The sequence below is a fragment of the Cnephaeus nilssonii genome, assembly GCF_951640355.1.
Source record: "Cnephaeus nilssonii genome assembly, chromosome: 7".
In the NCBI taxonomy this organism is placed as follows: Eukaryota; Metazoa; Chordata; class Mammalia; order Chiroptera; family Vespertilionidae; genus Cnephaeus; species Cnephaeus nilssonii.
The window spans coordinates 56229302-56255528 of NC_137078.1; the positions used below are offsets into that span (position 1 = coordinate 56229302).

Sequence of the window (26227 nt, forward strand, 5' to 3'; positions counted from 1 at the left end):
ATTGAGGAATAAAAAAAATAAAATAAAATAAAAATAAAAATAAAAAAAGAAGAAGAAGAAGAAGAAAAGAAAAAGGGAAGATAAAAGTTATACTGAAGATGGAGAGTCTAGGTAGGTGGGCTGTATTCTAGGTTTTTACCCTAAATATATTGGGAATCCATTCAAGGACTTTAGGTATAGTTTTGATGTGTTATCTCTAAAATATATTTAAGTGACTTACTTAAAGAATATTAAAAATCAACTTGGATGTTTGGAGAACTAATTTTTATCAATTTTGCTATGATTATAGTATAATTGGTTTCTCAATCTGATGTTTTCATTTATATGTTTAATTATCCATAAGGACATCTAAGCAAATGAATAATGTTGTTATTATTAAAGGTCAGTTTTAGGAAGCAGTACAGTTTCTAAGTCAAGTCTATCAACTACTGAGTCAATAGCAGAAGACCTAGAAGAAACAGCCTATAAACGGGAAGGACTGGCTAGTATTACAGGTAATGAAAATACAATTGTTTATTGCAGTAACAGACCATTATATTTCTTTAGAAAATATGCTCATTATTTTTTGGATACTTGAAATAGAAGAACTGTGGTAATGATTCCCCAATGCTCATTTGTGTAGTAGCAACATGAACATTACCAGGGTAGTAACTATCCATATAATTCTAAAAGTTCCCAAGGTGGCTGTCCTGTACCACCAGCCTCAAGAATCACAGAGTGTGTTTTAAAAGACCTCAGCTTTTTACTCAGAGACAAATAATTCTGATAAATTGTGATCAATGCTGTAATAAGATATATGCCGAATGTGATGGGAGCACTTAGAAAGGAAATATTAGCTCCTTTGAGGTGAGAAAAAGAATGTTCACTGAGAGAACATTACTGACATTTGAATTGGGATTTAAATATCATAGTTATCATCCATATGAGCCTAACCAGTGGTCACGGACAACAGGGGGGTGGAGGTATGCATGGGGAGGGGTTTGGGATGGGAATGGGGGGATGAGGACAAATATGTTATACCTTAATCAATAAAGACATTTTTAAAAAATACATCATAGTTATTTGTGAGAACGAAGAGGAGAGGCCCGTTCCAAGCCAAGGATAGAACATGAGGTAGTGCAAAAGATTATGAAAGTAAAGGAAAAAGAATGAGGAAATAATGGTTGGTCAGAAGTACCAGAAGAAAGTCTTTATTCTTATGATAAAGACTAAAATATATCATAATTTACATAAGGCTTTCCTCTGCTTGTCTATATAAAAAACAAACAGAAGTGACACAACTTCACCTAGGAAGCCTTGAAGAATGACAATAGATGTTTATATCTATATAGTTAGTCTCTAAAGTGAGTTATAACTAAACAATTCTAATTCTACCACATGGCTGATTTTTTAGACTAGAGCAGTATTTCTTAATCCTAAATGTACATTAACCTCATCTGGTATACCTCCCATACAATTCCCATAGAAGGGTCAACATATTGAATTGGAATATCTGGGAGTAGGAGTTAGACATAAGTCGTGGTATGCTGATAAGTATAAACCAACCTGCTCTGAGGTAGGGAAAAAATAGGTATAATTGATTCATTCACATCGTATGGCTATTATTGTGTTGCTTGTTGTCATTTTTTAATTTGACCATTTAAGGGAAAAGAGGTCAGTACCCCTGACTAAATAGTCAGGTATTACATGTTTTAAAAGTTCTTGTGGCACACCAGTGCATAGTGGCATACTGGTTGAAAATTACTGATATAGATAAAGAGGGAACATTCACTAACTAATTATATGAGGTAGCATTAGCCTAATACCCAGATAAAGACATTATAAGAAAATTATCAACTAATAACTCTCATGGAACATAGGTGCAAAAAAAATCTTAAAATAATATTGGAAAACAAAATCTAGCAATTTATAAAGGGGATAATACATCTCAACTAAATATGGCCCATTTCAGGAATAAAAGGCTGGTTTAATAGTTATAATTTTTAAAAACATAATGTATCAAATTAACGATGGAATAAGAAAAAAACATGATTTATCAATAGATGTAGAAAAAGTACTTAATGAAAAATAATATCTATAATTTAAAAAATTTAAAAAGGACTAGGAGGAATTTTCTTAACCTAATAAAGGGAATATTCAAAAATCTAAGTCAAAGATACAAATTTCCAGTTATAAAAGTAAAAGTCATAGCGATGTTATGTATAGCAAGGTGATTGTAGTTAATAATAATACTGTGTTGCATATTTGAAAGGAGCTAGAAGACTGGAGCTAAAATTGTAACCATGTATGATGATGAATGCTAACTAGACTTATTGTGGTGAGCATTTTGCAATATATTCAGATATTGAATCATCATATTATACACCTGAACTAATATAATGTTTTGTCACTTGTGCTTCAAAAAAAAAACACACACAAAACATCCCTAAGGCTCATATTATATTTAACTAGAGGCCCAGTGCATGATTGAATCATGCACGTGTAGGGTCCCCTACATGCTTTCGCTTTTTGCGGTGGAGCTGGGTGCCTGTCCGCTGGTGCCGGAGCAGACAGGCACCCAGCTCCCCCACTTTTGATGGTCTGCAGCCGCTGAGGGGGGCTACCCTGCTGTTGAGAGGCGCAGGGGGCGGGACTCCCGCCCCCTGCGCCTCTCAACGGCCACTGAGGGGGGCTGCCGTGGACACCTGGCTACCCTGCCGTTGAGAGGCGCAGCTGGGTGTCCGCGGCAGGCCCCCTCAGCCGTTGAGAGGCACAGGGGGCGGGAGTCCCACCCCCTGCGCCTCTCAACAGCAGGGTAGCCCCCCTCAGTGGCAGCGGATCCATGCCTCTCAATGGCCGGATAGGCCACCCCGAGTCCCGCCCCCCAGCTGGGCGTAGCGGAGTGATGGTAATTTACCTGTTACTCTATTATTAGATAGGATAATGAGAGGCTGAATGCTTCTCACTAAGATCCAAAATAAGGAAAACTTATCTTCTCCCACAAATCCTATTCAACATTATATTGGAAGTCCTCCCTAGTTTAACAAGACAAAGAAAATGAAATTTATACACATTGGAAAGAAAGAAATGAAACTGTCCATATTTGCAGATGACCTCATTATCTATGTAGAAAATGCTAAAGCATCTACAAAAAACAAAAATTCCTGTCACTAATAAGCTTATATCCTGCAATGTTGCAGGATAACATATAAAAGCAAATTACTTTATTATATAACATCATGAACAACTTGAATTTGAAATTAAAAAAAAACAATAGCATTTACAGTAGAGCAGAACAAAAGGAGGTATAAATCTAACAAAATATGGATCATATCTGTATACAAAAACTACAAAAAGGAAGAAAGAAATGAAAAAGATCTAATTAAATGGAGAGGTATTCCCTATTCATGTATTGAAATTCAGTATTATTTAGATGTCACTTCTTCATAATTTGATGTATGGAAGCAGTACAATCTCTATCTTAAGTGTCTGTTAAATGAAAAGAGGCAAGGAAAGGGAGAAACTTCACCCAGGAAGCCTTGAAGAATGACAATAGATGTTTATATCTATATAGTTAGTTATATCTATATAGTTCTATATGTTAACTGATTCCATCATTTATATAGTCAGAAAGACAAAGGACCTAGAATAGCCAACATAACCCTGAAAAAACAAAAGAACAAATTTAAAGGACTCACATAACCTGATTTCAAGAGTAAATGTAAAGCTACTATGTCAAGATAGCATAGTGATAAAACAATAAACACTGGTCAATGAAACAAAACAAAAAGCCCCAAAATAGACCCACAGTTAATATAATCAATTGATCTTTGACAAAGGCACAAAGGCAGTTCAATAGAGAAAGGCTTATCTTTTCAATGACTGTGATGGAACAATTGTAGATCAAAATGCTATAAATAAATAAATAAAATATAAAATTTCTAGAAGAAAATTTCAGGAAATAACCTGTGTGATTTTGGATTGGTGATGACATTTTAGATATGTCACCAAAAGCATAGTTTATATAAGAAAAAAGTTGAAAGATTGGATTTTATTAAAATACAATTTTTGCAATGTTAAGTGAATGAAAAGGCAAGCCACACACTGTGAGAAAAGATTAGAAAATTACATATATGACAAAGAACTTGTATCTTGAATGTATAAAGAACTATTAAAACTCAACCAAAAAGAAAGAAGAGCAAAAGAGTAGAACTAAGTCTTCACTAAAAAAATAAAAATAAAAATGCATATGGCAAATAAGCAAATGTAAAGATACTGGGCTTCATTTATAGTTAGAGAAATGCAAATTAAACAATAAGATATCCCTGCACACCCATTAAAAGGGCTAAAATCCAAAACACTGGCTATACCAATTGCTAGTAAGAATATGAAGCAATAAGAACTCTCAGTCATTACTGATGTGAATGCAAATGATACAAAAATTTGAAAGACAATTTTGTGGTTTCTTATAAAGTTAAATATAACATTACCATCCAATCCAGTAGTTCCACTCCTAAGTATTCAACTGATTTGAAAACATATTTGCATGAAAACCTGCATTCAAATGTTTCTAGCCACTTAATCATAATCACAAAAAATTGGAACCAATCAAGATGCCCTTCAATAGGTGAATGGATAAATGAACCAGGGTACATCTACCCAATGGAATATTATTCAGCAATTAAAATAAATGAGCTATAAATCTGCACTACAACATGGATGGATCTTAAATGCTTATTGCTAAGTCAAATAAGCCCGTCTGAAAAGGCTGTGTGTAGCATTGCATAATTCCATGTATATGATATTATGGAAAATGCAAAAGTATAGAAACAGAAAATAGATCAGTGGTTGCCAGGGGCTTGAAGAGGGCAGGGAGTTGAGTAGGTGAAACAGTGGATTTTTTTTTAGAAGGGTGAAACTATTCTATATGATACTGTAGTGATGGATACACGAAACTATGCATTTATAAATTCTAGAAACTTACAACACAAAAGTGAACCTTAATATATTTATATTAAAAACGTAGTACAGTGAAGAGACTGAAGGACCTTTGAATGGGATACAGACTGTAGCATAAGAATCTATCTTCTTTTACAAACTTATGACATCACCTCACTGAAAGAGTGGTGGTGGTTGAGGGGGGAAGATGTAGATCTAAATGATGTTGAAATTGAATAGAATGTATAAGATTTAAAACATGAAACCACATAGAACAGCGTACTCTAGTTGATAAAGTCATCTGTCATGGGGGGATGGGGAGACAATTCCGCACCATTGTACATACATACTAGGTTTGAACACATAAATAAATGAAAGGCAGAAAGTGGGAAGCAGATTTCACACTACTGTTAGAGTGATAGATGACTGACAAACAAGGGGAGAAGTTTAGAATTATACAGGTGTTACCAGAAGAGAATTAGAAACAATAATGTGAACTCATGTTTAGCTTAATCTAAATACATATTAATACATGTATATTGATACAGATAGATATATGTGGATTAGTATACAAACAAATATTTTCTAGCTCTTTCTGCTAGGAACAATGTCTGAAGGCCTAGAAACAATGATATCCCAGTAGCAATAGCTACCCTGTACCCAGATCTTGGTTTCTAATACTATTCTCCAATAAAAGGAAACAGGAATGTTTGGAGAAATGATGGATTCTAGGGCTGTGGCAGGGAATATAAGATGAATCAGAAAGTAAATAAGTACTAAGAAAAAAGCTTACAATAAATAAACAAAAAATGGTGGGGGTATGTGAAAGAGACACAGCAGCCAACAGAAAGAGCTTCCAATGGTCAAAGATGTAAAATTCCAACAACAAAATAAATACTGTAATATTGGATTAAACCCCAAAATATAAAACAAATACCCATGAGTCCATACTGATATAAATAAATAAATGATTGGACAAGTAAATAGATGGGGAAGAATAGACAAATCTATACAAAAGTATTTTAAATAATTGATATAGATATTCCTCCCTCAAGAAGGTGGAGCTTAACTCTCCATCCTGTTTAAGTGTGGGCTTTGCATACTGATTGCCTTCTAAAGAATACTGGATATAGAGGAGAGAAGAATAACTTGAGAGCAGAGAATCCAGACAAACACTACCTCAGTTCAAGGTTAATATCACCAGTGGTGAGTCATGTTGATAACATGTACTCTTGATATGATATGATGAGAATGATACTTAACCTCTGTAGTCTTCCTCCCAGAAATTCATAAGCCCTCTCTGACATCAGACAAAACCAAATTGAAGGACATACTACAAAATACATGACCAGTACTCCTCAAGACTCATGGTCATCAAAACAAGGGAAGTTTAAGAAACTGTTACAATCTAGAGAAGTCTAAGGAGATATGATGACTAAATGTAATGCATCTTGGATGAGATCCTGGAAAAGAAAAAGGACATTAGTTAAAAACTAAGAAAATTGGGATAAAGTGTGATTTTTGATAATAATGAAGTATCAATATTGGTTTATTAGTTTTAATAAATGGTAACAAAAGGAAAAACTGGATGCAAGGTATACAGGAAGGAACTCTTTATACTATTTTTGCAAAATTTCTGTATATGTAAAACTATTCTACAATTAAAAGTTTATTAAAGGTTTAAGAAAATGTCTAGCAGTGAGTTTCTCTAGGTGATTCTGATGCATGCTAAAGTTTGAGAACCATTGCTTTACTGTATAATAAAAAGGAAGCTTTTGATTAGAAAAGCTTGTGATTTTATTGTAAGGTAGGGACCAAATAGGATCTTAACACATTGTCTCTGCATGGACTCAGTGAATAAATGAATAAGTAACAGCTATTTATCTTTTACATAAACTCATAAAGTATCTTGATTTGCATATAATCCATTTGTGAGGAGGGGTATGAATAAAATGCTTTTGTGACTCAATTGCAGTGTAATTGTATCACACCAATTCTAGCCAAATAGTAACCAAGGGAGGTTTCACAGATTGCTGTCTAGTGGGGTCTCCGAGCTTAGCCAAATGATAGTATACCTTTTCCCCCACACAGTTCTGAATTAATTGAAAAATATAGGAAGGGTAGCTATGATAGATTGGAGTCAAAATATGACATTATGGATAAAGTCCTGCTATTGAATTCCCAAATTTGACAGACCCACCCACCCATTTATTAAAGAATCTAGACCACCTCAGGTCCATCCCAACCCTCTTACGGGATATCATGAGTAAAGGTGTGGAGAGGAGTCAAGATTGTCACACTAGAGCTCCCTCCTTCTGGAAGAACTATCAGGAATGGAGAAGATGTGTTCTCTCCATCTCTGGAAGTAAATAAGGGCAGGTGAGGCAAATTGATAAATTTGTGTGCTTTTCCAGGTGGAGAGGGATATGCAGTAAAGATCTAATTGTACAGCCATTTTAGCTGTAGGGGGGTTGACCCATGAAATAGATTCTATAGGTATACTGGAGGCCTGGTGCATGAAATTCGTGCGTGGGTAGGGTCCCTAGGCCTGGCCAGTGATCAGGGCCCATCGGGGCCTTCCTTCTGGCTGCCGGCCGGGGCCTCCCTTCCCCAGCTGCTGGCTGCTGGCTGAGGCCTTCCTTTGTTCCATGCCGCCCCCTGGTGGTCAGCACACATCATAGTGAGCGATCGAACTCCTGGTCTCCCGGTCGAATTCCTGAGGGGACAATTTGCATATTAGGCTTTTATATATATAAATGGGGGAGTTTTAGGTAATTTCTCAGTATAAGCAACATTCAGACAATGGTTGATACAGAGATCCAGGCAAAAATCAGCAGTTAAATAGAAGATTGACTAGACTCTTACTTTTCTGAAATTAGTGGAATTAATAACTTGAATTTTTTTAGGTTTTAAGAAAAGTGTTTTTCTCAGGCTTTGGGACTTCTTAAGAGGAGACTGAGCCTTAGTATGTGGAAAGTGTATACCCTTAAGTTTTGTTTTTCTAAAGCTATCCAAGCTTTACCCTTCTCAAAAACTCATGGATTCCTGCTTCACATCTTGTTTTTAACAGAAAACATTAAACTCTGTGTGACTTATATACCTTGTCATGGCTTTTTATTACCTGAGTCCAACTTCCCCATCCCTGAATGAAATTTTTTTTAAAGGAACTTGGACCTATGGCTAGCATAGAAGTTTGAGGCCAACCTTTTTCAATGTATTATTTGCATGGATAATAAGCCTATTTTGATCCTATATTTAACCAGAATTTCCAATGAAGAGTCTTTAGCTCCTGGTAAAGATGATTAGAGGTGGGCTGTAATCTAAAACGAAAGACAACTGATAAGAAGGACAAAGAACAAAAGGTTGTTGTAGATATAGACTAGAAATAGTTTAGGTTCAAAGGAAGGTTGCATATTATGTTCCCAGTTACTTACTATACTGTTTTAAAGTAGCAATTAGCAAATGATTTGTATTGTGCATTTTAGAGTTACAAGCTCCGAAGAAAACAACTAAAAAAGCTATAACAAAAGAAGACCTAAAGAAGACTATAGACATACTACTCACAGAGACAGAAACAATAACATTATTTAACCTACCAACAGTCATGATTTCTGTAGAAGCTGAAGAAGCTGACAAAATACTGTATGTATGGTTCAACTGTTTATATTGCTTCCATAATTTAAATGCTAAAACAGAGTTTCTTATTATTTTTTGAAAAATATGTTTTTATTGATTTCAGAGAGAGGAAGGGAGAGGGTGACGAGAGAGAATCATCAGTAAGTTGCCTCCTGGATGCCCCCTACTAGGGATCAACCCTGAAACCCAGGCATGTTCCCGACTGGGAATCCAACTGTGACTTTCTGGTTCATAGGTTGACATTCAACCACTGAGCTACACCGTTTGAGTGGAGTTCTTATTCTTGTTTTTGTCCTGGGGGATTCCTGGATAAATACTGTGGTGTATGTGCCTGGTGAAATTATTTGTTACCCTATATGTCCTGTGAAATTATACTTAAAGTGTTTATGCTGTATGCACTTTTGTCTAGAGGAAGAACCCATGGCTTTACCATATTCTTTTAAAAGTAGAGGAACTACTAAGATAAGTCATAAAAGAAATAAAGGAATCTTCCAAGCATCAAAATAGGGTTTAATGATTTTATACATATATAAGTTGTTTTCAATTTAAAAAGAAAGGACTGACATTTTTATATTCAGAACTTAAGAAGGGAATATATGTTATGGGAAAATAATTGACTTTACTATATTAGAGTAGACTTTCCATTTCTCTTTATTAATTCACTTGACTTTTAGATTCACTTGTTGATAGGTATGTACTTGTTGTTCATAATTTTTATCTTTACTTTTTTCTTCTTTTCCCTCCTTTTAAATAATACCTTTCAGCATTTCATGTAATACTGGTTTGGTGGTGATGAATTCCTTTAGCTTTTTCTTATCTGTGAAGCTCTTTACCTGCCCTTCAATTCTGAATGATAACTTTGCTGGGTAGAGTAGTCTTGGTTGTAGGTTCTTGCTATTCATCACTTTGAATATTTCTTGCCATTCCTGTCTGGCCTGCATAGTTTCTGTTGAGAAACCAGCTGATAATCGTATGGGTGTTCCCTTGTAAGTAACTAACTGTTTTTCTCTTGCTGCTTGTAAGATTCTCTCTTTGTCTTTTGCCCTTGGCATTTTAATTATGATGTGTCTTGGTGTGGTCCTCTTTGGATTCCTTTTGTTTGGGGTTCTGTGCGCTTCCTGGACTTGTAAGTCTAAAGACACCATTCTACTGAAAAAGGAATGAATTTTTTAAAAATCTAAAAAAAAAGAACTGAGTGCATTGTACTGATGCTGTATTGAGCATATAACAACAACAACAAATAGTGAAAGATTTTTAAATGAAATGGCATGTCATCTATAGAGAAACAGTTAAACTGACAGCATTATTTGGGATAAAGAAGGTTACTTCATAATGACAGGAAGGTATAATAATTCTAAACTTCAATTTTTATAATAAAATAATCTCCAAAATGTATGAAGCAAAAATTGGAAACTTGATAAGTATCCTATTAAATTAAAATATTTAAATACACCTCTATTAATTATTGATAGGTCAACTGATAAAAATTAGTACAGATGTAGAAAATTTGAACCAAAAATGTAATCTAATGGTTATACATAGAACTCTATATTCCACAATTGGAGAACACATACTCTTTTCAGGCACACATGGAACATTTATAAAAACCATCCATGCACAAGGCCATGAAACAGTTTCAAATGTTTCAAAGAAGTGGAATCATAAAAAAATAAATTCTCTAACCACAGTGGAATGAAGATAAAAATTAGTAACAGCCCTAGCTTGGTTTGCTCAGTGGACAGAGTGTTGGTCTGAGGACTGAAGGGTCCCAGGTTTGATTCCAGCCAAGGGAACATACCTGGGTTGCAGGTTCCATCCCCAGCCCTGGTTGGGCGCTTGTGAGAGGCAACCAGTTGATGTGTCTCTCTCACATTGGCATTTCTCTCTCTTGGTCTCTCCCCCTCTCTTCCACTCTCTCTAAAATCAATGGAAAGGTATCCTTAGGTGAGGATTAACAATAACAAAAAAAATTAATAACATAAATCTCAACTAAAACATAGGCACACATTTACATATACATTTGGAAGTTAACAAGCACATTTCCTAAATTCTTCATGAATCAAAGGAAAAGTCATTCTGGAAATTTAGGGAATACTCAGAACTAAATAATTATGAAAGTAATACAAGATGTTACAAAAGTAAGTAGTACATTGAGGGAAATTTATAGCTTTAAGTGTTTATATCAAAGTTTATAAAATCTATGTGGAGATAGTCTTAACATATTTTGGGTGGGCAATGAAAGTAGTAGTGACGTTGTGAGGTATAGAATAAAAAAATTCTTTGTTGGTAGTTTAATAAAAGGCAATCTCTTCCTAAGGAGATTTTTGATCGCTCACTTTTTGGTGCAATCCACATTAAAAAGGTCATTTTAAGAAAATGCATAATATAAAGAGATGATATTAATATTAATTTTTTATTAATGAGTTTAATATACTTTATTTTTTTTATAGCCAGAGAAACAAGAATTATGAGAACCTTTGTAAAAATAGATTAGGCAATGACTTATATGTTGAAAGAATGATGCAGACTATTAATGGAGCACCAAAGAATAAAGATGTTCAATGTGACAGAATTATAAAGGAAAACAAAGGTAATTTATGTTTTATTCTGCTTGATAAACTATCATGTTTTAATATACATTATATGAGTCTATCAATTAACAAGTAAATATTAAAATATATAAAGCAAAAACTAGGAATAATTTGGCCAAATCACAACACTAACTGAGTACTGTGATACACAGCTTTCAGAATATGACAACTGAGTTAACAAGTAATAAACATAGATATAGAAAATTTAAATAACATAATTATCATTTTTTATCTTTACACAAACTATATCATAGAACTTTGTACTCTTCAAGTGTTTATGAAACGTTATAGAAACTAATTCTTTATGTTACAAAGAATATCACGTACAACTAATAACATTTAATATGTGGCAGATACTATTCTAGGCCTTTTACACTATTTTAGGCCTTTAACTGGTTTAATTCTCAGAACAACCCTATAAGTAGGTTTTATTATTATTCCCCATTTTATAGAGGAAGAAACAAGAGACATTAGCTAACTTGACCAAGGTCACCTAGCTAGTACTGCAGACAAATGATACCCCTCAATAGTCTAGTTCTAGAGCCTGTTCTTGTAACTACTATCCTTCAATGTTTATAAATTAACAACCCTGAGAACACTGCATAGTCCAAAATCTGTGAAGTGTTGCCAAAGGGGTAATTAGAAGAAATGTTATAATCATAATGGCCTTTGTAATTCAGCAAAACTATAAGCTAGGTAGCTAGAAGGAAGAAAGCTATGATAGGAGAATGTCCAAGGGATTTCTAAGCACCTGGGGATGTTCAGTTTCTTATTATGACTGATAAGTACCTGGTGTTAATTTTTTCTTGACACTACACATATATGTATTATACACTCTTCGGTGAATAGTATTTATTTTACAATAAAAATTTTATTAAAATGATAAAAGACAGTTTATACTAAAGAATTTGGATACAAATCAAGTAAATATTAAGGTTTTTATAGATGTCTCCCTTCACCTATTTTGGATGTAATTGAAAGAGATTTAGGGGTCAGACAGATGGAAATCAAAATATTACCTTTATTACTGATAAAGTTAATTGAAAAATGTAGCCTTCAATCTGCAGCTAGGCTACATTTTTCAATCAACTTTATTTGCTATTTCTTACCTCCATAATAGAATTTACCAATAGTGATTGGCACAACTAGCCAACTACAGACCTCCTCTGTAGAGGTGAGAACAGACCAGAATGAATGCTTTCTGCAAATGAGCAGGCCTAACCAAAGAATCCAGAAGTGACTGAACTGAAATTCCTTCTGAACTCTCCTACAGGATTAGTCATTTCTCTTTCCCTGGTAATGCATAAGTGAAGGACAAAGGCCAGAAGTGTTAAATTAGCGAAGTTTCTTCTGTAAAGATTCACAAAAAGTGAGGAAAATTTTTCCCACTTAACAGTATTATAAGTAGCAATCTATATATTTAAAGAGGTAATATGCAAATTAGGCCAGGATGCCATAACGGGTCAAGACCAGACAGGAAGAGGTTGCGCACGCAGGTGAGGCCCAGAGCAGAGATGGAGACAGAGACAGGGAGGCCTGCCCAAGCCGGCACAGTGGCTCGGGTGGCCCTGGAGGGGACACACGCAAGAGGCCAGGGGACGCTGTGAGTAAGACGCAGGTCCCAGCCCCCAGCAGCGCTAGTCCAGCCTTCCATGGCACTGATCTGGCCTGACTCTGCAGCGGCTGGCGCTGTGTGAGTCAGGCGCAGGTCCCGCCCCCCACCCCCCCCCCCCCTGTGGGGTACCTCCTCGCACAGCGGAAGGTGGGGCACCTCCTCATGCAATTCCAATCGTGCGCTGGGCCTCTAGTTTATAATAAAAATGGCATTACAAATAAGTAAATTCTACCTAATAAAAGAGTAATATGCAAATTGACCATACCTTCGCTACACCCACAAGCCATGCCCACCATCCATGCCCACCAGCCAATCAGAGCGAGTATGCAAATAAACCCAATCAAGATGGCTATAGCCACAGAGAGCAGGAGGGAGGCTTGGGTTTCCCAGGCAATGGAGCAAGCCAAGCTTTCCGCCTGCCCTTGCCAGCCTAAGCCTCCACTCAAAGCTACAAAGTTTCAATTATAGAAGGTAAACAAATCCAAACAGAAATGGCAGCAGCCACGGAGCTGGAGAGAGCAGCCTAGGGTTGCCCTCGGCAATGTAGGAAGCCAAGCTTTCCACTTGCCCTGTCTAGCCTAGGCTTCCACTCCAGGCTACAAAGTTTCAATTATAGAAGGTGAATTAACCCCAACAGAAATGGCTGCTGCCACAGAGCGAGCAGAAGGCTTGGCTCCGTTCCAAGCTACAAAGTTTCAATTATAGAAGATAAATATATCCCAGATACGAGGGCCTCCACTTGGGTCGCCAGGGGGCATGGCTGGCCTGCAAACCACCACAGGCCCCTCGCTCAGGCTGCCCCATGCTCCAAGAGAACCCCACCCTGATCCGGGTCAACCAGCTGGCCCCCACCCGTGCACCAGGCCTCTATCCTATCTAATAAAAGAGTAATATGCAGACTGACCATCACTCCAACACACAAGGTGGCTGCCCCCATGTGATCAAAGATCCTGCCCCCATGTGGACACAAGATGGCCACCACAAGATGGCCTGCAGGGGAGGGCAGTTGGGAGGCACCAGGCCTGCAAGGGAGGGCAATTGAGAGGGACCAGGCCTGCAAAGGAGGGCAGTTGGAGGCGATCAACCCTGCAGGGGAGGGCAGTTAGGGGTGACCAGGCCGGCAGAGGAGGGAAGTTGGGGGCAAACAGGCTGGCAGGGGAGCAGTTAGACATCAATCAGGCTGGCATGGGAGTGGTTAGGGGGTGATCAGGCTGGCAGGCAGAAGCGGTTAGGGGCAATCAGGAAGGCAGGCAGGTGAGCAGTTGGGAGCCAGCAGTCCTGGATTGTGAGAGGGATGTCCGACCAGTGGGATCGGGCCTAAACGGGCAGTCGGACATCCCTCGAGGGGTCCCAGATTGGAAAGGGTACAGGCTGGGCTGTGGGACACCCCCCTCTGTGCACGAATTTTGTGCATCGGGCCTCTAGTAATAGAATAAGTGTATTAGTGTTTCTGGCTAACTTTTGAAAATACAGTTAAATCTTATAACTTTGTAAATTTCATAAAGCTATTTTGTTTTCTACATATGATACTACAATAAAAAGTTTTTTAATGAAAGTATGTGCGATATGAGCTCATTTTATTAAAATATATACATAATTGTTTACATAGAAATACATTTATATGTTAATCTGGAAGGATATACACTGGAATGTTAGCAGTTATCTCTGGGTGATGGACATGCAAGTCATATTTACCTTTTTTTTTTTTCAAATGACCATGTCTTCTTACTCAGCTAAAAAGTAAAGTTATTATTCTGTAAATGTTATATAGTCAATTGCTACTCTTTTGTAGTCTGAATTAAACTAGTAGAAATAAACTGTTTTAAAAATAAGAAAACTACTTAGGCATATCTGAGACTCAAAAATGCTCAGAACACAGGTATCAGTGGGAATACTTTTTCTGATACTAGTTAACATTGCTTTCTTTAACAGTATGCAACAATATAAAATTAGAAGGTTATAATAATTTATTATTCCATCTTGTCCATGATATTATGGATGTGGTTTGAGATTTTCTATTTTTAAAATTACTTTATTCAAATGAACAAGTATAACGATGGTACTCAGAGTAAAATTACCAATGTTATCTTCAAAGAAGAAACAATTGTAAATCACTGTAACATTTTACATTGCTCACTTTTAACATCCATACTCATTTATGTAGAAATTATTTATTAGTGGCCATGTAACAATATAATTCAACTTAATAAACTATCACATAAAGGGGGGGAAGGTTAGGTAATTTAATATTCAAAGATGATTTCTTTCTATGATCTTTTACTTTATGAACATGGAAATTATACTCCTTTCAATTCAGCAAAATATACTATTTATTCTGTGTATGACTTTGCTAGATACTATTAAAATAAATTCAATAAGATAGAAATGTTATTATGAAATGTGAGTTAACATTCCTACTAATTGAAAACCTTGTTAAACCCGAGAGAGCCTTCATTTTTCATTATGAAAAAAAGCTTCTGACAATGAAGTAGTTGCATTTATTAGATCCAGATCCTGTTTTTATTTTCAGGGGGGAAATTCTTTACTTTAAATGAAAGTTTAGCATGTAGGAATATATTATTATGTGGTCACTGATGAAATAATTGCTATATAAGCCTAAGGGTTGGGAATTTTTTTTTTCGTAGACTGTTATATTTGCTCATTTGAATAAATATAGATAAACAAAAAATTAAAAGAGAAGTTCAAAACCCTACGACTCTGCCAGCTTTTTGAGAACAGGGTCTGTCATTTTCTCAATATGTATGATTTTTTCAAATAAGTATATAGAAAATTTTTCTTGATAAAATGTAATTAGATTATTATAAATACAAAGTTCTGGAGAATATAACATGTTCTTATCTGTTAACCATAGTAAAGGAATAGTAAACCTTGTTATAACATGACTAGAGGCCCACTGCATGAAATCCATACAAGGGGCTTGGCCCTTGCAGCCCTGCCTGCCTCTGCCAGCGCTTGCAGCTCTGGCTTCATCTGGAAGGTCATCCGGAAGGTCATTTGGCTGTCCGGTTTAATTAGCATATTACACTTTTTAAAAATATATATATATTATTGATTTTTTATAGAGAGGAAGGGAGAGTGATAGAGAGCTAGAAACATCAATGAGAGAGAAACATCGATCAGCTGCCTCCTGCATACCCCCGACTGGGGATGTGCTCTCAACCAAGGTACATGCTCTTGGCCAGAATCGAACCCGGGACCTTTCAGTCCGCAGGCCGATGCTCTATCCACTGAGCCAAACCAGTCAGGGCAGCATATTACACTTTTATTATTATAGACTAGCGTTCCCGTTGCAGGAAAAATCCTGCAATAGGGTTTCCTGCTGCACTCTACCCCACCCTGCCTGCTCTCCTCCCTTGTCCCCCGCCCCGAGATCTCCGCCAGCCCCCCTGCTTTAATAACTTCTCTGCCAGCCCACTCTCCTTCCTGCTTCCCTGGCCCCGCCTCCGCTCTTCCCTTCTTCCCCGGCCCGCCTTCTTTGCCAGCCCGCTCTCCTTCCTTCTTCCCTGGCCCCGCCTCCGCTCCTCCCTTCTTCCCCGGCCCGCCTTCTTTGCCAGCCCGCCTGCTTTTCCCTTCTCCCCTGGCCCCGCCTCCGCTCCTCCCTTCTCCCCGGCCCCGCCTCCACTCCTCCCTTCTCCCCTGGCCCCGCCCCTTCTCCCCCGGCCCCGCCTCCGCTCCTCCCTTCTTCTCCCCCTGGCTTGCTTGCTTCTCTGCAGCTTTGCTCCCTTCTGCAGCTCTTGGCTTCTTTCTACGCTGTCGCGATATGCAAATTAGCCGCCATCTTTGTTTGGATAATTTGCATATTCGTCCTGATTGGTTGGTGGGCGTGGCTTGGGCATAGCGAAGGTGCGGTCAATTTGCATATTTGTCTATTATTAGATTAGATAGTCTGGGCTCATGTCAGCTGACAAACTGATGAGCTTCTGCTGTGCCAGCTGGGGATGAAGAGAAAGGAGGTGTGGGGATGAGAAAGGATGGTGATAGCTAATTAGGAGCTACCACTAAAGTATAGGTACTACGAGTGTGATGCCTAAGGATCTCTGAATGTGTCTTCATGATCTATTTCTTTTTTATTTTTATCCACTTCCTGCCATTGTGGTTAAATGTTCTCCCCTTCCCCCCCCCCCGCCAGACAGTAGATATCTTAGATTTTACTATGACTAGTTATGTGTAAACTAAAATATTAGAATTTGATTTATAGTAATTTTTACCTTTCTGACTATTTAGGCATAATGTCTACTGCTTGGGATTTGTATGATTCTTATAATGCTCTGGAGCTTGCATCTTTACCAATAAAACAATCTATAATTGACTCAAGCAGTAGAGCAAGTGTAAAACGATCTGTAATTGATTCAAGCAGTAGAGCCAGTGTACCTTCTAAAGATCAGGACCGAAGAGGGCCAGGAAGTACTACAGAAAAAAGTAAGATTTCAGTTTTTTGAATGTTTGTCACATGACATTTTCAATAAATTCTTTTTTTTTTTTAGCAGTTATAATATTTTCTTTCTGGTGGACGATGAATAGTATTTTTGTGTCTATGCTCATGAGGGACATTGGTCTATATCTTCTTTTGTACTTTCTTTGTCTGTTGTTTTGAATACTAATGTCATAAATTGCATGCGAAATGTTTCCTTTTCCTCCTATTTTCTGGAAGAGGTTGTGTAGAATTAGTGTTAATTCTTTAAATGTCTGGTGGAATTCTCCAGTAAAACCGTCTGTGCCTGGAGGTTTTTTTTTTTTGGTGGGGGTGGGGGGATTTACAATTACAAATTCAATTTCATTAAATTTGCCGGCTTCTTCAGCTTTATGTTTGGAATATATGTGGCAATAAGAAAACCCAGAGAATTCACAATGGTGTCATTCCTTGGGTTCTGAGGACTCTATCTAGTTGCTCTACCTTCCTCTTCCAAAGACTTCTAAAGCCTTCTCATGAAATATATATATATTCCCCCCCCCCCCCCCCCCCCCCCGCCGCCAGGATTTTTAATTGCATTTAGCAGATTTAGCAGGAGGAACAGGCAAAAACATCTAGGCCATCTTTATGGAAGCAGGATTTCCCTTTATTTGTTATTTATTTATTTATTTATATTGTTTTTTGAAGTTTTATTTTATTTTTATTGTTTAAAGTATTACATATACTAGTACATATATCTCCTTTTTTCCCCCCATTGACCTTCCCCCAGCCTCCCCTACCCCCTGTCGCCTGCCCTTATCCTCCCCAACCGCACCCCTCCCCCCTCGCAGTGTCTTGTGTCCATTGGTTGTGCTTATATGCATACATACAAGTCCTTCGGTTGATCTCTTTCCCCCCCTCTCCCCAACACTCCCCAGCCTTCCTGCTGTAACTTGACAGTCTGTTCAATGCTTTACTGCCTCTGTATCTATCTTTTTGTTCATCAGGTTAAAATGTTCTTTATTTTCCATAAATGAGTGAGATCATGTGGTATTTTTCTTTCATTGTCTGGCTTATTTCACTTAACATAATGCTCTCCAGATCCATCCATGCTATTGCAAATGGTAAGAATTTCTTCTTTTTTATACCAGCGTAGTATTCCATTGTATAGATGTACCACAGTTTTTTAATCCACTCATCTGATGATGGGCATTTAGGCTGTTTCCAAATCTTAGGAATTGTAAATTGTCCTGCTCTGAACATAGGGGTGCATATATCCTTTCTGATTGGTGTTTCTAGTTTCTTGGGATATATTCCTAGGAGTGGGATCACTGGGTCAAATGGGAGTTCCATTTTTAGTTTTTTAAGGAAACGCCATACTGTTCTCCACAGTGGCTGCACCAGTCTGCATTCCCACCAGCAGTACACTGAGGGTTCCTTTTTCTTCGCATCCTTGCTAGCACTTGTCATTTGTTGAGTTGTTGATGATAGCCATTCTGACAGGTGTGAAATGGTACTGCATTGTCGTTTTGATTTGCATCTCTCAGATAATTAGTGACTTTGAGCATGTTTTCATATGTCTCTTGGCCTTCCTTCTGTCTTCTTTAAAAAAGTTTCTATTTAGGTCCATTGCCCATTTTTTAATTGAGTCATTTATCTTCCTTTTATTAAGTTGTATGAGTTCCCTGTAAATGTTGGAGATTAAACCTTTATCAGTGATAACATTTGCAAATATGTTCTCCCATACAGTGGGCTTTCTTGTTGTTTTGTTGGTTTCTTTTGCTGTGAAAAAGCTTTTATTTTGATGTAGTCCCATTTGTTTATTTTCTCTTTAGTTTCCATTGTCCTAGGAGCAGTATTGGTGAAGAAATTGCTTCGGCATATATCTGAGATTTCTGTGACTGTGGATTCCTCTAGTATTTTTATGGTTTCCTGTTTTATGTTTAAATCCTTTATCCATTTTGAGTTTATTTTTGTGTATGGTGTAAGTTGGTGGTCTAGTTTCATTTTTTTGCATGTATCTGTCCAATTTTACCAACATCATTTATTACAGAGACTGTCTTGACTCCATTGTATGTTCATGCCTCCATTGTCAAGTATTAATTGAGCATAGTGGTTTGGGTCAATATCTCGGTTCTCTATTCTATTCCATTGGTCTATGTCTGTTCTTGTGCCAGTACCAAGCTGTTTTGAGAACAGTGGCTTTGTAATACAGCTTGATATCTGGTATTGAGATCCCACCTATTTTGTTCTTCTTTCTCAGGATTGCTGTGGCTATTCTGGGTCTTTTTTTATTCCAGATGAATTTTTGGAGAGTTCTTTCTAGGTCTGTGAAATAAGCCATTGGTATTTTAATGGGGAGTGCATTGAATTTATAGATTGCTTTGGGTAGTATGGACATTTTAATAATGTTGATTCTACCAATCCATGAACACGGTATGTTCTTCCATCTGTTTATGTCTTCCTATATCTCTTTTTTCAGTGTCCTGTAGTTTTCCACCTATAGGTCTTTTACCTCCTTAGTTAAGTTTATTCCTAGGTATCTGAATATTTTTGGTGTGATGGTAAATGGGATTGCTTTTTTAGTCTCTCTTTCTGTAAGTTCACTATTGGTGTATAGAAATGCCATAGATTTCTTGGCATTAATTTTGTATCCTGCTACATTGCCGAGTTCATTCATTAAGTCTAATAGTTTTTTTATGGAGTCTTTTGGGGTTTTTATATACAATATCATGTCATCTGCATATAAAGACAGTTTTACTTCTTCTTGTCCAATTTGGATGCCTTTTATTTCTTCTTCTTGTCTAATTGCTATGGCTAGTACTTCCAGTACTATGTTGAACAGGAGTAGTGAGAGTGAGCATCCTTGTTTTGTTCCTGTTCTTAGTGGAAATGGTTTTAGTTTTTTCCCATTGAGTATGATGTTGGCTGTGGGTTTATCATATATGGCTTTTATTATGTTGAGGTATGATCCTTGTATTCCCACCTTGCTGAGAGTTTTTATCAAGAAAGGACGTTGGATTTTGTCAAATGCTTTTTCTGAATCAATTGATATAACTATGTGATTTTTATCTCTCAGTTTGTTTATGTGATGTATCACATTTATTGATTTGCGGACATTGTACCATCCTTGCATTCCTGGGATAAATCCTACTTGGTCACGGTGTATGATCTTTCTGATGTACTGCTGGATCCGATTTGCTAGAATTTTGTTGAGGATTTTGGCATCTATGTTCATGAGGGATATTGGCCTGTAATTCTCTTTCATTGTGTTATCTTTATCTGGTTTTGGTATTAAGGTGATGCTGGCTTCATAGAATGAGCTTGGAAGTGTTTCTTCCTCTTGAATTTTTTGGAATAGTCTGAGGAGGATAGGTTTTAGTTCTTCCTTGAATGTTTGGTAAAACTCCCCTGTGAAGCTGTCTGGCCCCAGGCTTTTGTTTGCTGGAAGCGTTTTGATGACTGCTTGAATTTCTTCCATAGTTATTGGCCTATTGAGATGTTTAGATTCTTCCTGATTGAATTTTGGAAGGTTGTATTTTTCTAGGAATATGTCCATTTTCTCCAGGTTGTCCAGTTTGTTGGAATAGAGTTGTTCATAGTATTTTTTAACAATCCTTTGTATTTCTGTGGGATCTGTTGTTATTTCTCTTCTTTCATTTCTGATTTTGTTTTTTTTGGGTCCTCTCTTTGCTTCTTGGTGAGCCTGGCTAGAGGTTCATCAATCTTGTTTATCCTTTCAAAGAACCAGCTCTTGGTTTTGTTGATCTTTTGTATTGATTTTTGGGTCTCTATGTCGCTTATCTCTGCTCTGATCTTTATTATTTCCTTCCTTCTGCTTACACTGGGCTTTTCTTGTTGCTCTCTTTCTAACTCTTTGAGTTGTAGGGTTAGGTAATTTATTACTGTTGTTTCTTGGTTTTTGCAGTAGGCTTGTAGAGCTATGAACTTCCCTCTCAAGACTGCTTTCGCTGTGTCCTATAGATTTTGGATTGTTGTGTTTTCATTGTCGTTTGTTGCCATGATGTTTTTTATTTCTTCTTTGATATCTCTGGTAACCCAGTCATTGTTTAATAGCATGCTATTTAGTCTCCATGTGTTTGATTTTTTGGATTGTTTTATTGTAGTTGATTTCCAGTTTTATGCCATTGTGATCTGAGAAGATGCTTGATATGATTTCTATCTTCTTGAATTTGAAGAGACTTTGCCTGTGACCCAATATATGGTCTATCTTTGAAAATGACCCATGTGCACTTGAAAAGAATGTATATTCTGTGGCTTTGGGGTGGAATGTCCTGAAGATGTCAATTAATTCCATCTGGTCTAGTGAGTCAATTAGAATTGATGTTTCTTTGTTGATTTTTTGTTTAGACGATTGTCCAACGGTGATAGTGGGGTATTAAAGTCCCCTACTATGATTGTATTGCTGTCAATCTCTCCCTTGATATTCTCCAGGAGTTTTTTTATGTATTTGGGTGCTCCTGTATTGGGTGCGTATATGTTATTTCTTTTTGGTGGATTGCTCCCTTTAGTATTATGAAGTGGCCTTCCTTATCTCTTGTTATGTCCTTCACTTTGAGATCTAATTTGTCAGATATAAGTATTGCTACCCCAGCTTTTTTTTTTTAAATTTTCATTTGTCTGAAAAACCTTTTTCCATCCCTCACCTTCAGTCTGTGTGTGTCTTTTTTTCTGAGGTGGGTTTCCTGTAGACAGCAGATATATGGGTCATGTTTTCTTTCTTTCTTTCTTTTTTTAATATATTTTATTGATTTTTTTCAGAGAGGAGGGGAGAGGGATAGAGAGTTAGAAACATCGATGAGAGAGAAATATCGATCAGCTGCCTCCTGCACACCTCCTACTGGGGATGTGCCTGCAACCAAGGTATGTGCCCTTGACCGGAATCGAACCTGGGACCTTTCAGTCCGCAGGCCAACGCTCTATCCACTGAGCCAAACCGGCCTCGGCAGGTCATGTTTTCTTATCCACTCAGTTACCCTCTGTCTTTTTAGTGGGGCATTTAATCCATTTACATTTAAAGTTATTATTGATAAGTACTTGTTTGTCGCCAATTTCATTGTTTACCCCTGTGTTCCTTCTTTGCTTCCTTTTTTTTTTTTTTTTACAGCAGACCCTTTAGCATTTCTTGCATTGCTGGTTTGGTAGTAATAAATTCCCTTAGTCCTTTTTTTGTCTGTGAAGCTCCTGATTTCACCCTCAATTTTGATTGATAGCCTTGCTGGGTACAGTATTCTTGGATTCAGACCCTTCCTTTGCATGCCTTTTTATATTTTATTCCATTCCCTTCTGGCCTGATGTGTTTCTGTTGAGAAATCAGTCGCTAGTCTGATGGGGGATCCTTTGTAGGTAATTTTCTATCTTTCTCTGGCCACTTTTAAGATTCTTACTTTGTTGTTGGTGTTTGCCAATTTAATTATAGTGTGCGTTGGCATCGGTCTTTTGGGGTTCATTTTATTTGGGACTCTGTGAGCTTCTTGGATTAGTGTGGCTTTTTTCTTCCTTATATCAGTGAAGTTTTCTGTCATTATTTTTTCAAACAGGTTTTCTATTCCTTGCTCAGTTTCCTCTCCTTCTGGCACTCCTATTATGTGGATGTTGTTTCATTTTGTTTTGTCCCAAAGTTCCCTTAGGCTCTCCTCCTGCTTTTTAATTTTTTTTCTCTAGAAGCTGCTCTACTTGGGTATTTTTTCCTACCTTGTCTTCTAGCTCACTGATGCGGTCCTCTGCTTCTTCTAGTCTACCCTTGATGCTTTCTATTGAGTTCTTTACAGCAGTGATGTCATTTTTCATTTCTTCTTGGTTCTTCTTCATTTCCTCTTAGTTCTTATACATATTGTTGCATTTGTCTTTCATTCTTTTTATCCACCTTATGACCATTTCTCTGAATTCTTTCTCTGACAGGTTGCTTGCCTCCATTTCGTTTACTTCCTTTTCTAGTGATGCCTGCTTTTCTTTCATAAGCGGGCTGTTTCTTTGTCTTCCCATGATCTCTCTTCTCCAGGTGTCTGGTTATATAGTTGTCTCTCTCCCACAAACACTCCCCATGCGACCACATACTCTACCTTTGTTCTCTTAGTCACACACTATCTTGCAGTCTGACTTCCCGTCGGCAGCCATCTTTCCAAATGCTTCGGAAGTTTTAATCCCTTTATTTGTTTTTTTTTTTATTTTTTATTTTTTTAATATATTTTATTGATTTTTTACAGAGAGGAAGAGAGAGGGATAGAGAGCTAGAAACATCGATGAGAGAGAAACATCGACCAGCTGCCTCCTGCACACCCCCTACTGGGGATGTGCCCACAACCAATGTACATGCCCTTGACTGGAATCGAACCTGGGACCTTTCAGTCCGCAGGCCGACGCTCTATCCACTGAGCCAAACCGGTTTCGGCCCCTTTATTTGTTTTTTAAAGTAGGAGTCTGCTAAGTGTGTGCTAGGCAGAATAATACTTCCCCCCCAAATGTATACATCCCAATACCTGGAACCTGTAAATACCTACCTTACATGGCAGGAAAGATTTTCCAGATGTGATTAAATAAAGGTCTTCAAAGGAGAAGATGATCTTGCATTATCTGAGTGAGCTCCATCTAATCCCATGTATGTAAAAATGGAGGACCTTTCCCAGCTTTGGTCAGAGAGAGATGCAACAACAGAAGGTCAGAGAGATGTAATATTGGTGACTTTGAAGATGGGGGAAGGGTGTGGGTGGGTCCAAAGCTGGAAAAGACAAGGAAACAAATTCTCCTCTAGACCCTCTGAAAAGAGACATAACCCTTCTGACTTCTTGGTTTTAGCCCAGTGAGACCTGCATCCAAACTGATAACCTACAGCACTCTAAGTTTGCATGTTTTTCATCCACGCAGTTTTTGATAAATTACTCTAACATCAATAAAAAATTAACACAGTAGTAATATAATATTCCTATAAAACAACCATCAGATCAGACCTTTATCTGAAGACTGATTACCTTGTTTTAATTGGAATAAAAATGTATAGACATGAATGAAAATTACCTAATGAGGTTATTATTGCTTATCTTTGGGAAGGTAATACATTTTTGAATGATTGAAAATTCCAAAATGAGATAATATATGTATATCTTGCATGTGCTTGGTACATAAAAGTTATTCAACAAATGTCTCCTGAAGTTGTTGAATCCTGGAAGAAAACAAATAGAAATGACAAATGTCATTTTTTAATATTTAGAATGCATGAATCATTTAATATTATTTGGATTATTTTATAATTACATTATGTTTGCATTTTACAGATAGTGAAGCTAGTTCTATAATGGAAATAGAAAATGCAATTCTGGCTAAAAAGCATGATGAAGAAGTAGACCACTCAGAAGCAATATTCAAATCTGAAAAGTTTCATCAGGACTTATTTTTTATGGAACGCGTTCTAATGGAAAATGTATTTCAGCCCAAACTTGCAGCTTATCGTCAGCTTCCTATTTTAAAAGGTATTTTAAAAATAAAATTTAAACACACTGAACTAATTTTAAAAATTAAATGGTGTTATTACTTCTAAGTGTAATATCAACTGGGATATCACTTACCAGAAGATGTATTTATATAGCTTTTGGCACTCAAAATGCAAGTAACAGAAATCAGACTAGAGGGCCCACAGCAAGTCATAGTTCCTTAGATTTAAAACTCATAAACATCTGTGGCTCCCTTGGCCCTGCATTAAATATTCTCTCATATTCAAACTTCCTTTTCCATTGCCTTTGATACCTCCCAGGTTCTAGCTTTTATTACCACTTCCTAATTTTATTGTGGGTTCATTCTTCCTCTTCTCACTGCTACAAATTCCATCTCCACAAGTTCTTAAATATTTGGAAGGATTTTAGAGATTATCTAATTCAACCTTTCAATACTTGAATGAACAAAATAAAGGCTATAGAAACTTTATAAGGTTACATAGTCTATGACAAAGCTAGGCATTCAATCAAGATCTTTTGATTCCATTCCAATTCTTTTCTCTCTACCATCCTGACATGCTGATGTATCATAAACACAGGTTTGAACATGGCATTTACCTGCTAAAAAACTTCAGAACCTTCCCATTACAAACTTCATATGTATCATACAAAGATACTTGCAATATGGCCACAGACTATTTCATTTCATGGTATGACTTTGGAGACCCTAAAAGTTATCCATGTTATACTTACCTGACGATCCCCAAACAAAACCTGAACATTCCTGCCTTACCTTTTTTGTTTGTTTGTTTAAATTTCTTTATTGATTAAGGTATCACATATTTGTCCTCATCCCCCCATTCCCATCCCAAACCCCTCCCCACGCATGCCCCACTCCCCTGTTGTCCTTGACCACTGGTTAGGCTCATATGTATGCACACAAGTCCTTTGGTTGATCTCTCCCCTTTATCCCCACCCTTCCCTACCCTCCCTTTGAGGTCCGACAGTCTGATCCATGCCTCCTTGTCTCTGGGTCTGTTCTTGTTCATCAGTCTATGTTGTTCATCATTTCCCCTAGATGAGTGAGATCATGTGCTACTAGAAATACACTTATAAGAACCGAAAATGAGACAAGCAATAATGGTTATGCTGAAAGGCAAATGAATCATTCTGTAGTGAGTTTCTTTCTGGGCCAACATTTCTTTTGAGACTCAATTTCAATGTCAAACAGTTCCTTATGTGTAAATGTCAGCAATGATATTTCAGTTCTGGATGGTGGACAAATGGTGGTAATGCAGGTCCGGCCCTCTCTGGTTTGGTCCTGGGCAACCTGCAGTGACGCACAGCTGCTGACTGCTAGTATGGCAAGGCGACATCAGCGTCTTCCATCTCTGGACTGCTTCTCTTCTGTCTTCATGGCTGGAGCATTCCTGTCAATTCCTCTCTGTTGCCAGCATCCACATGGTCTCGGAGTTGTTTTCTGAAAATATACAAACATATTTTCGACCAAAAGTTAATAAAGGAATATTTTCTATAAATTTGACTTGGAATCCTTTTTCATTTTTTGCCCAAATGATTTTCCTCTGGCTTGTTTTGACACCATGTGTGT

General features: G+C 37.3%; 1 protein-coding gene across 1 annotated transcript in view; it reads left to right on the forward strand.

Annotated features, from left to right (window-relative positions):
• The window catches only part of DNAI4 (dynein axonemal intermediate chain 4), a 72348-nt gene that overhangs the window by 13245 nt on the left and 32876 nt on the right, over positions 1–26227 (forward strand). Inside the window, exons 4-8 of the mRNA XM_079777616.1 lie at positions 382–494; positions 8403–8559; positions 11004–11143; positions 17005–17199; positions 24463–24657. Of these exons, the coding sequence (XP_079633742.1) occupies positions 382–494; positions 8403–8559; positions 11004–11143; positions 17005–17199; positions 24463–24657 (800 nt within the window). The remainder of the gene's footprint in view (positions 1–381; positions 495–8402; positions 8560–11003; positions 11144–17004; positions 17200–24462; positions 24658–26227) is intronic.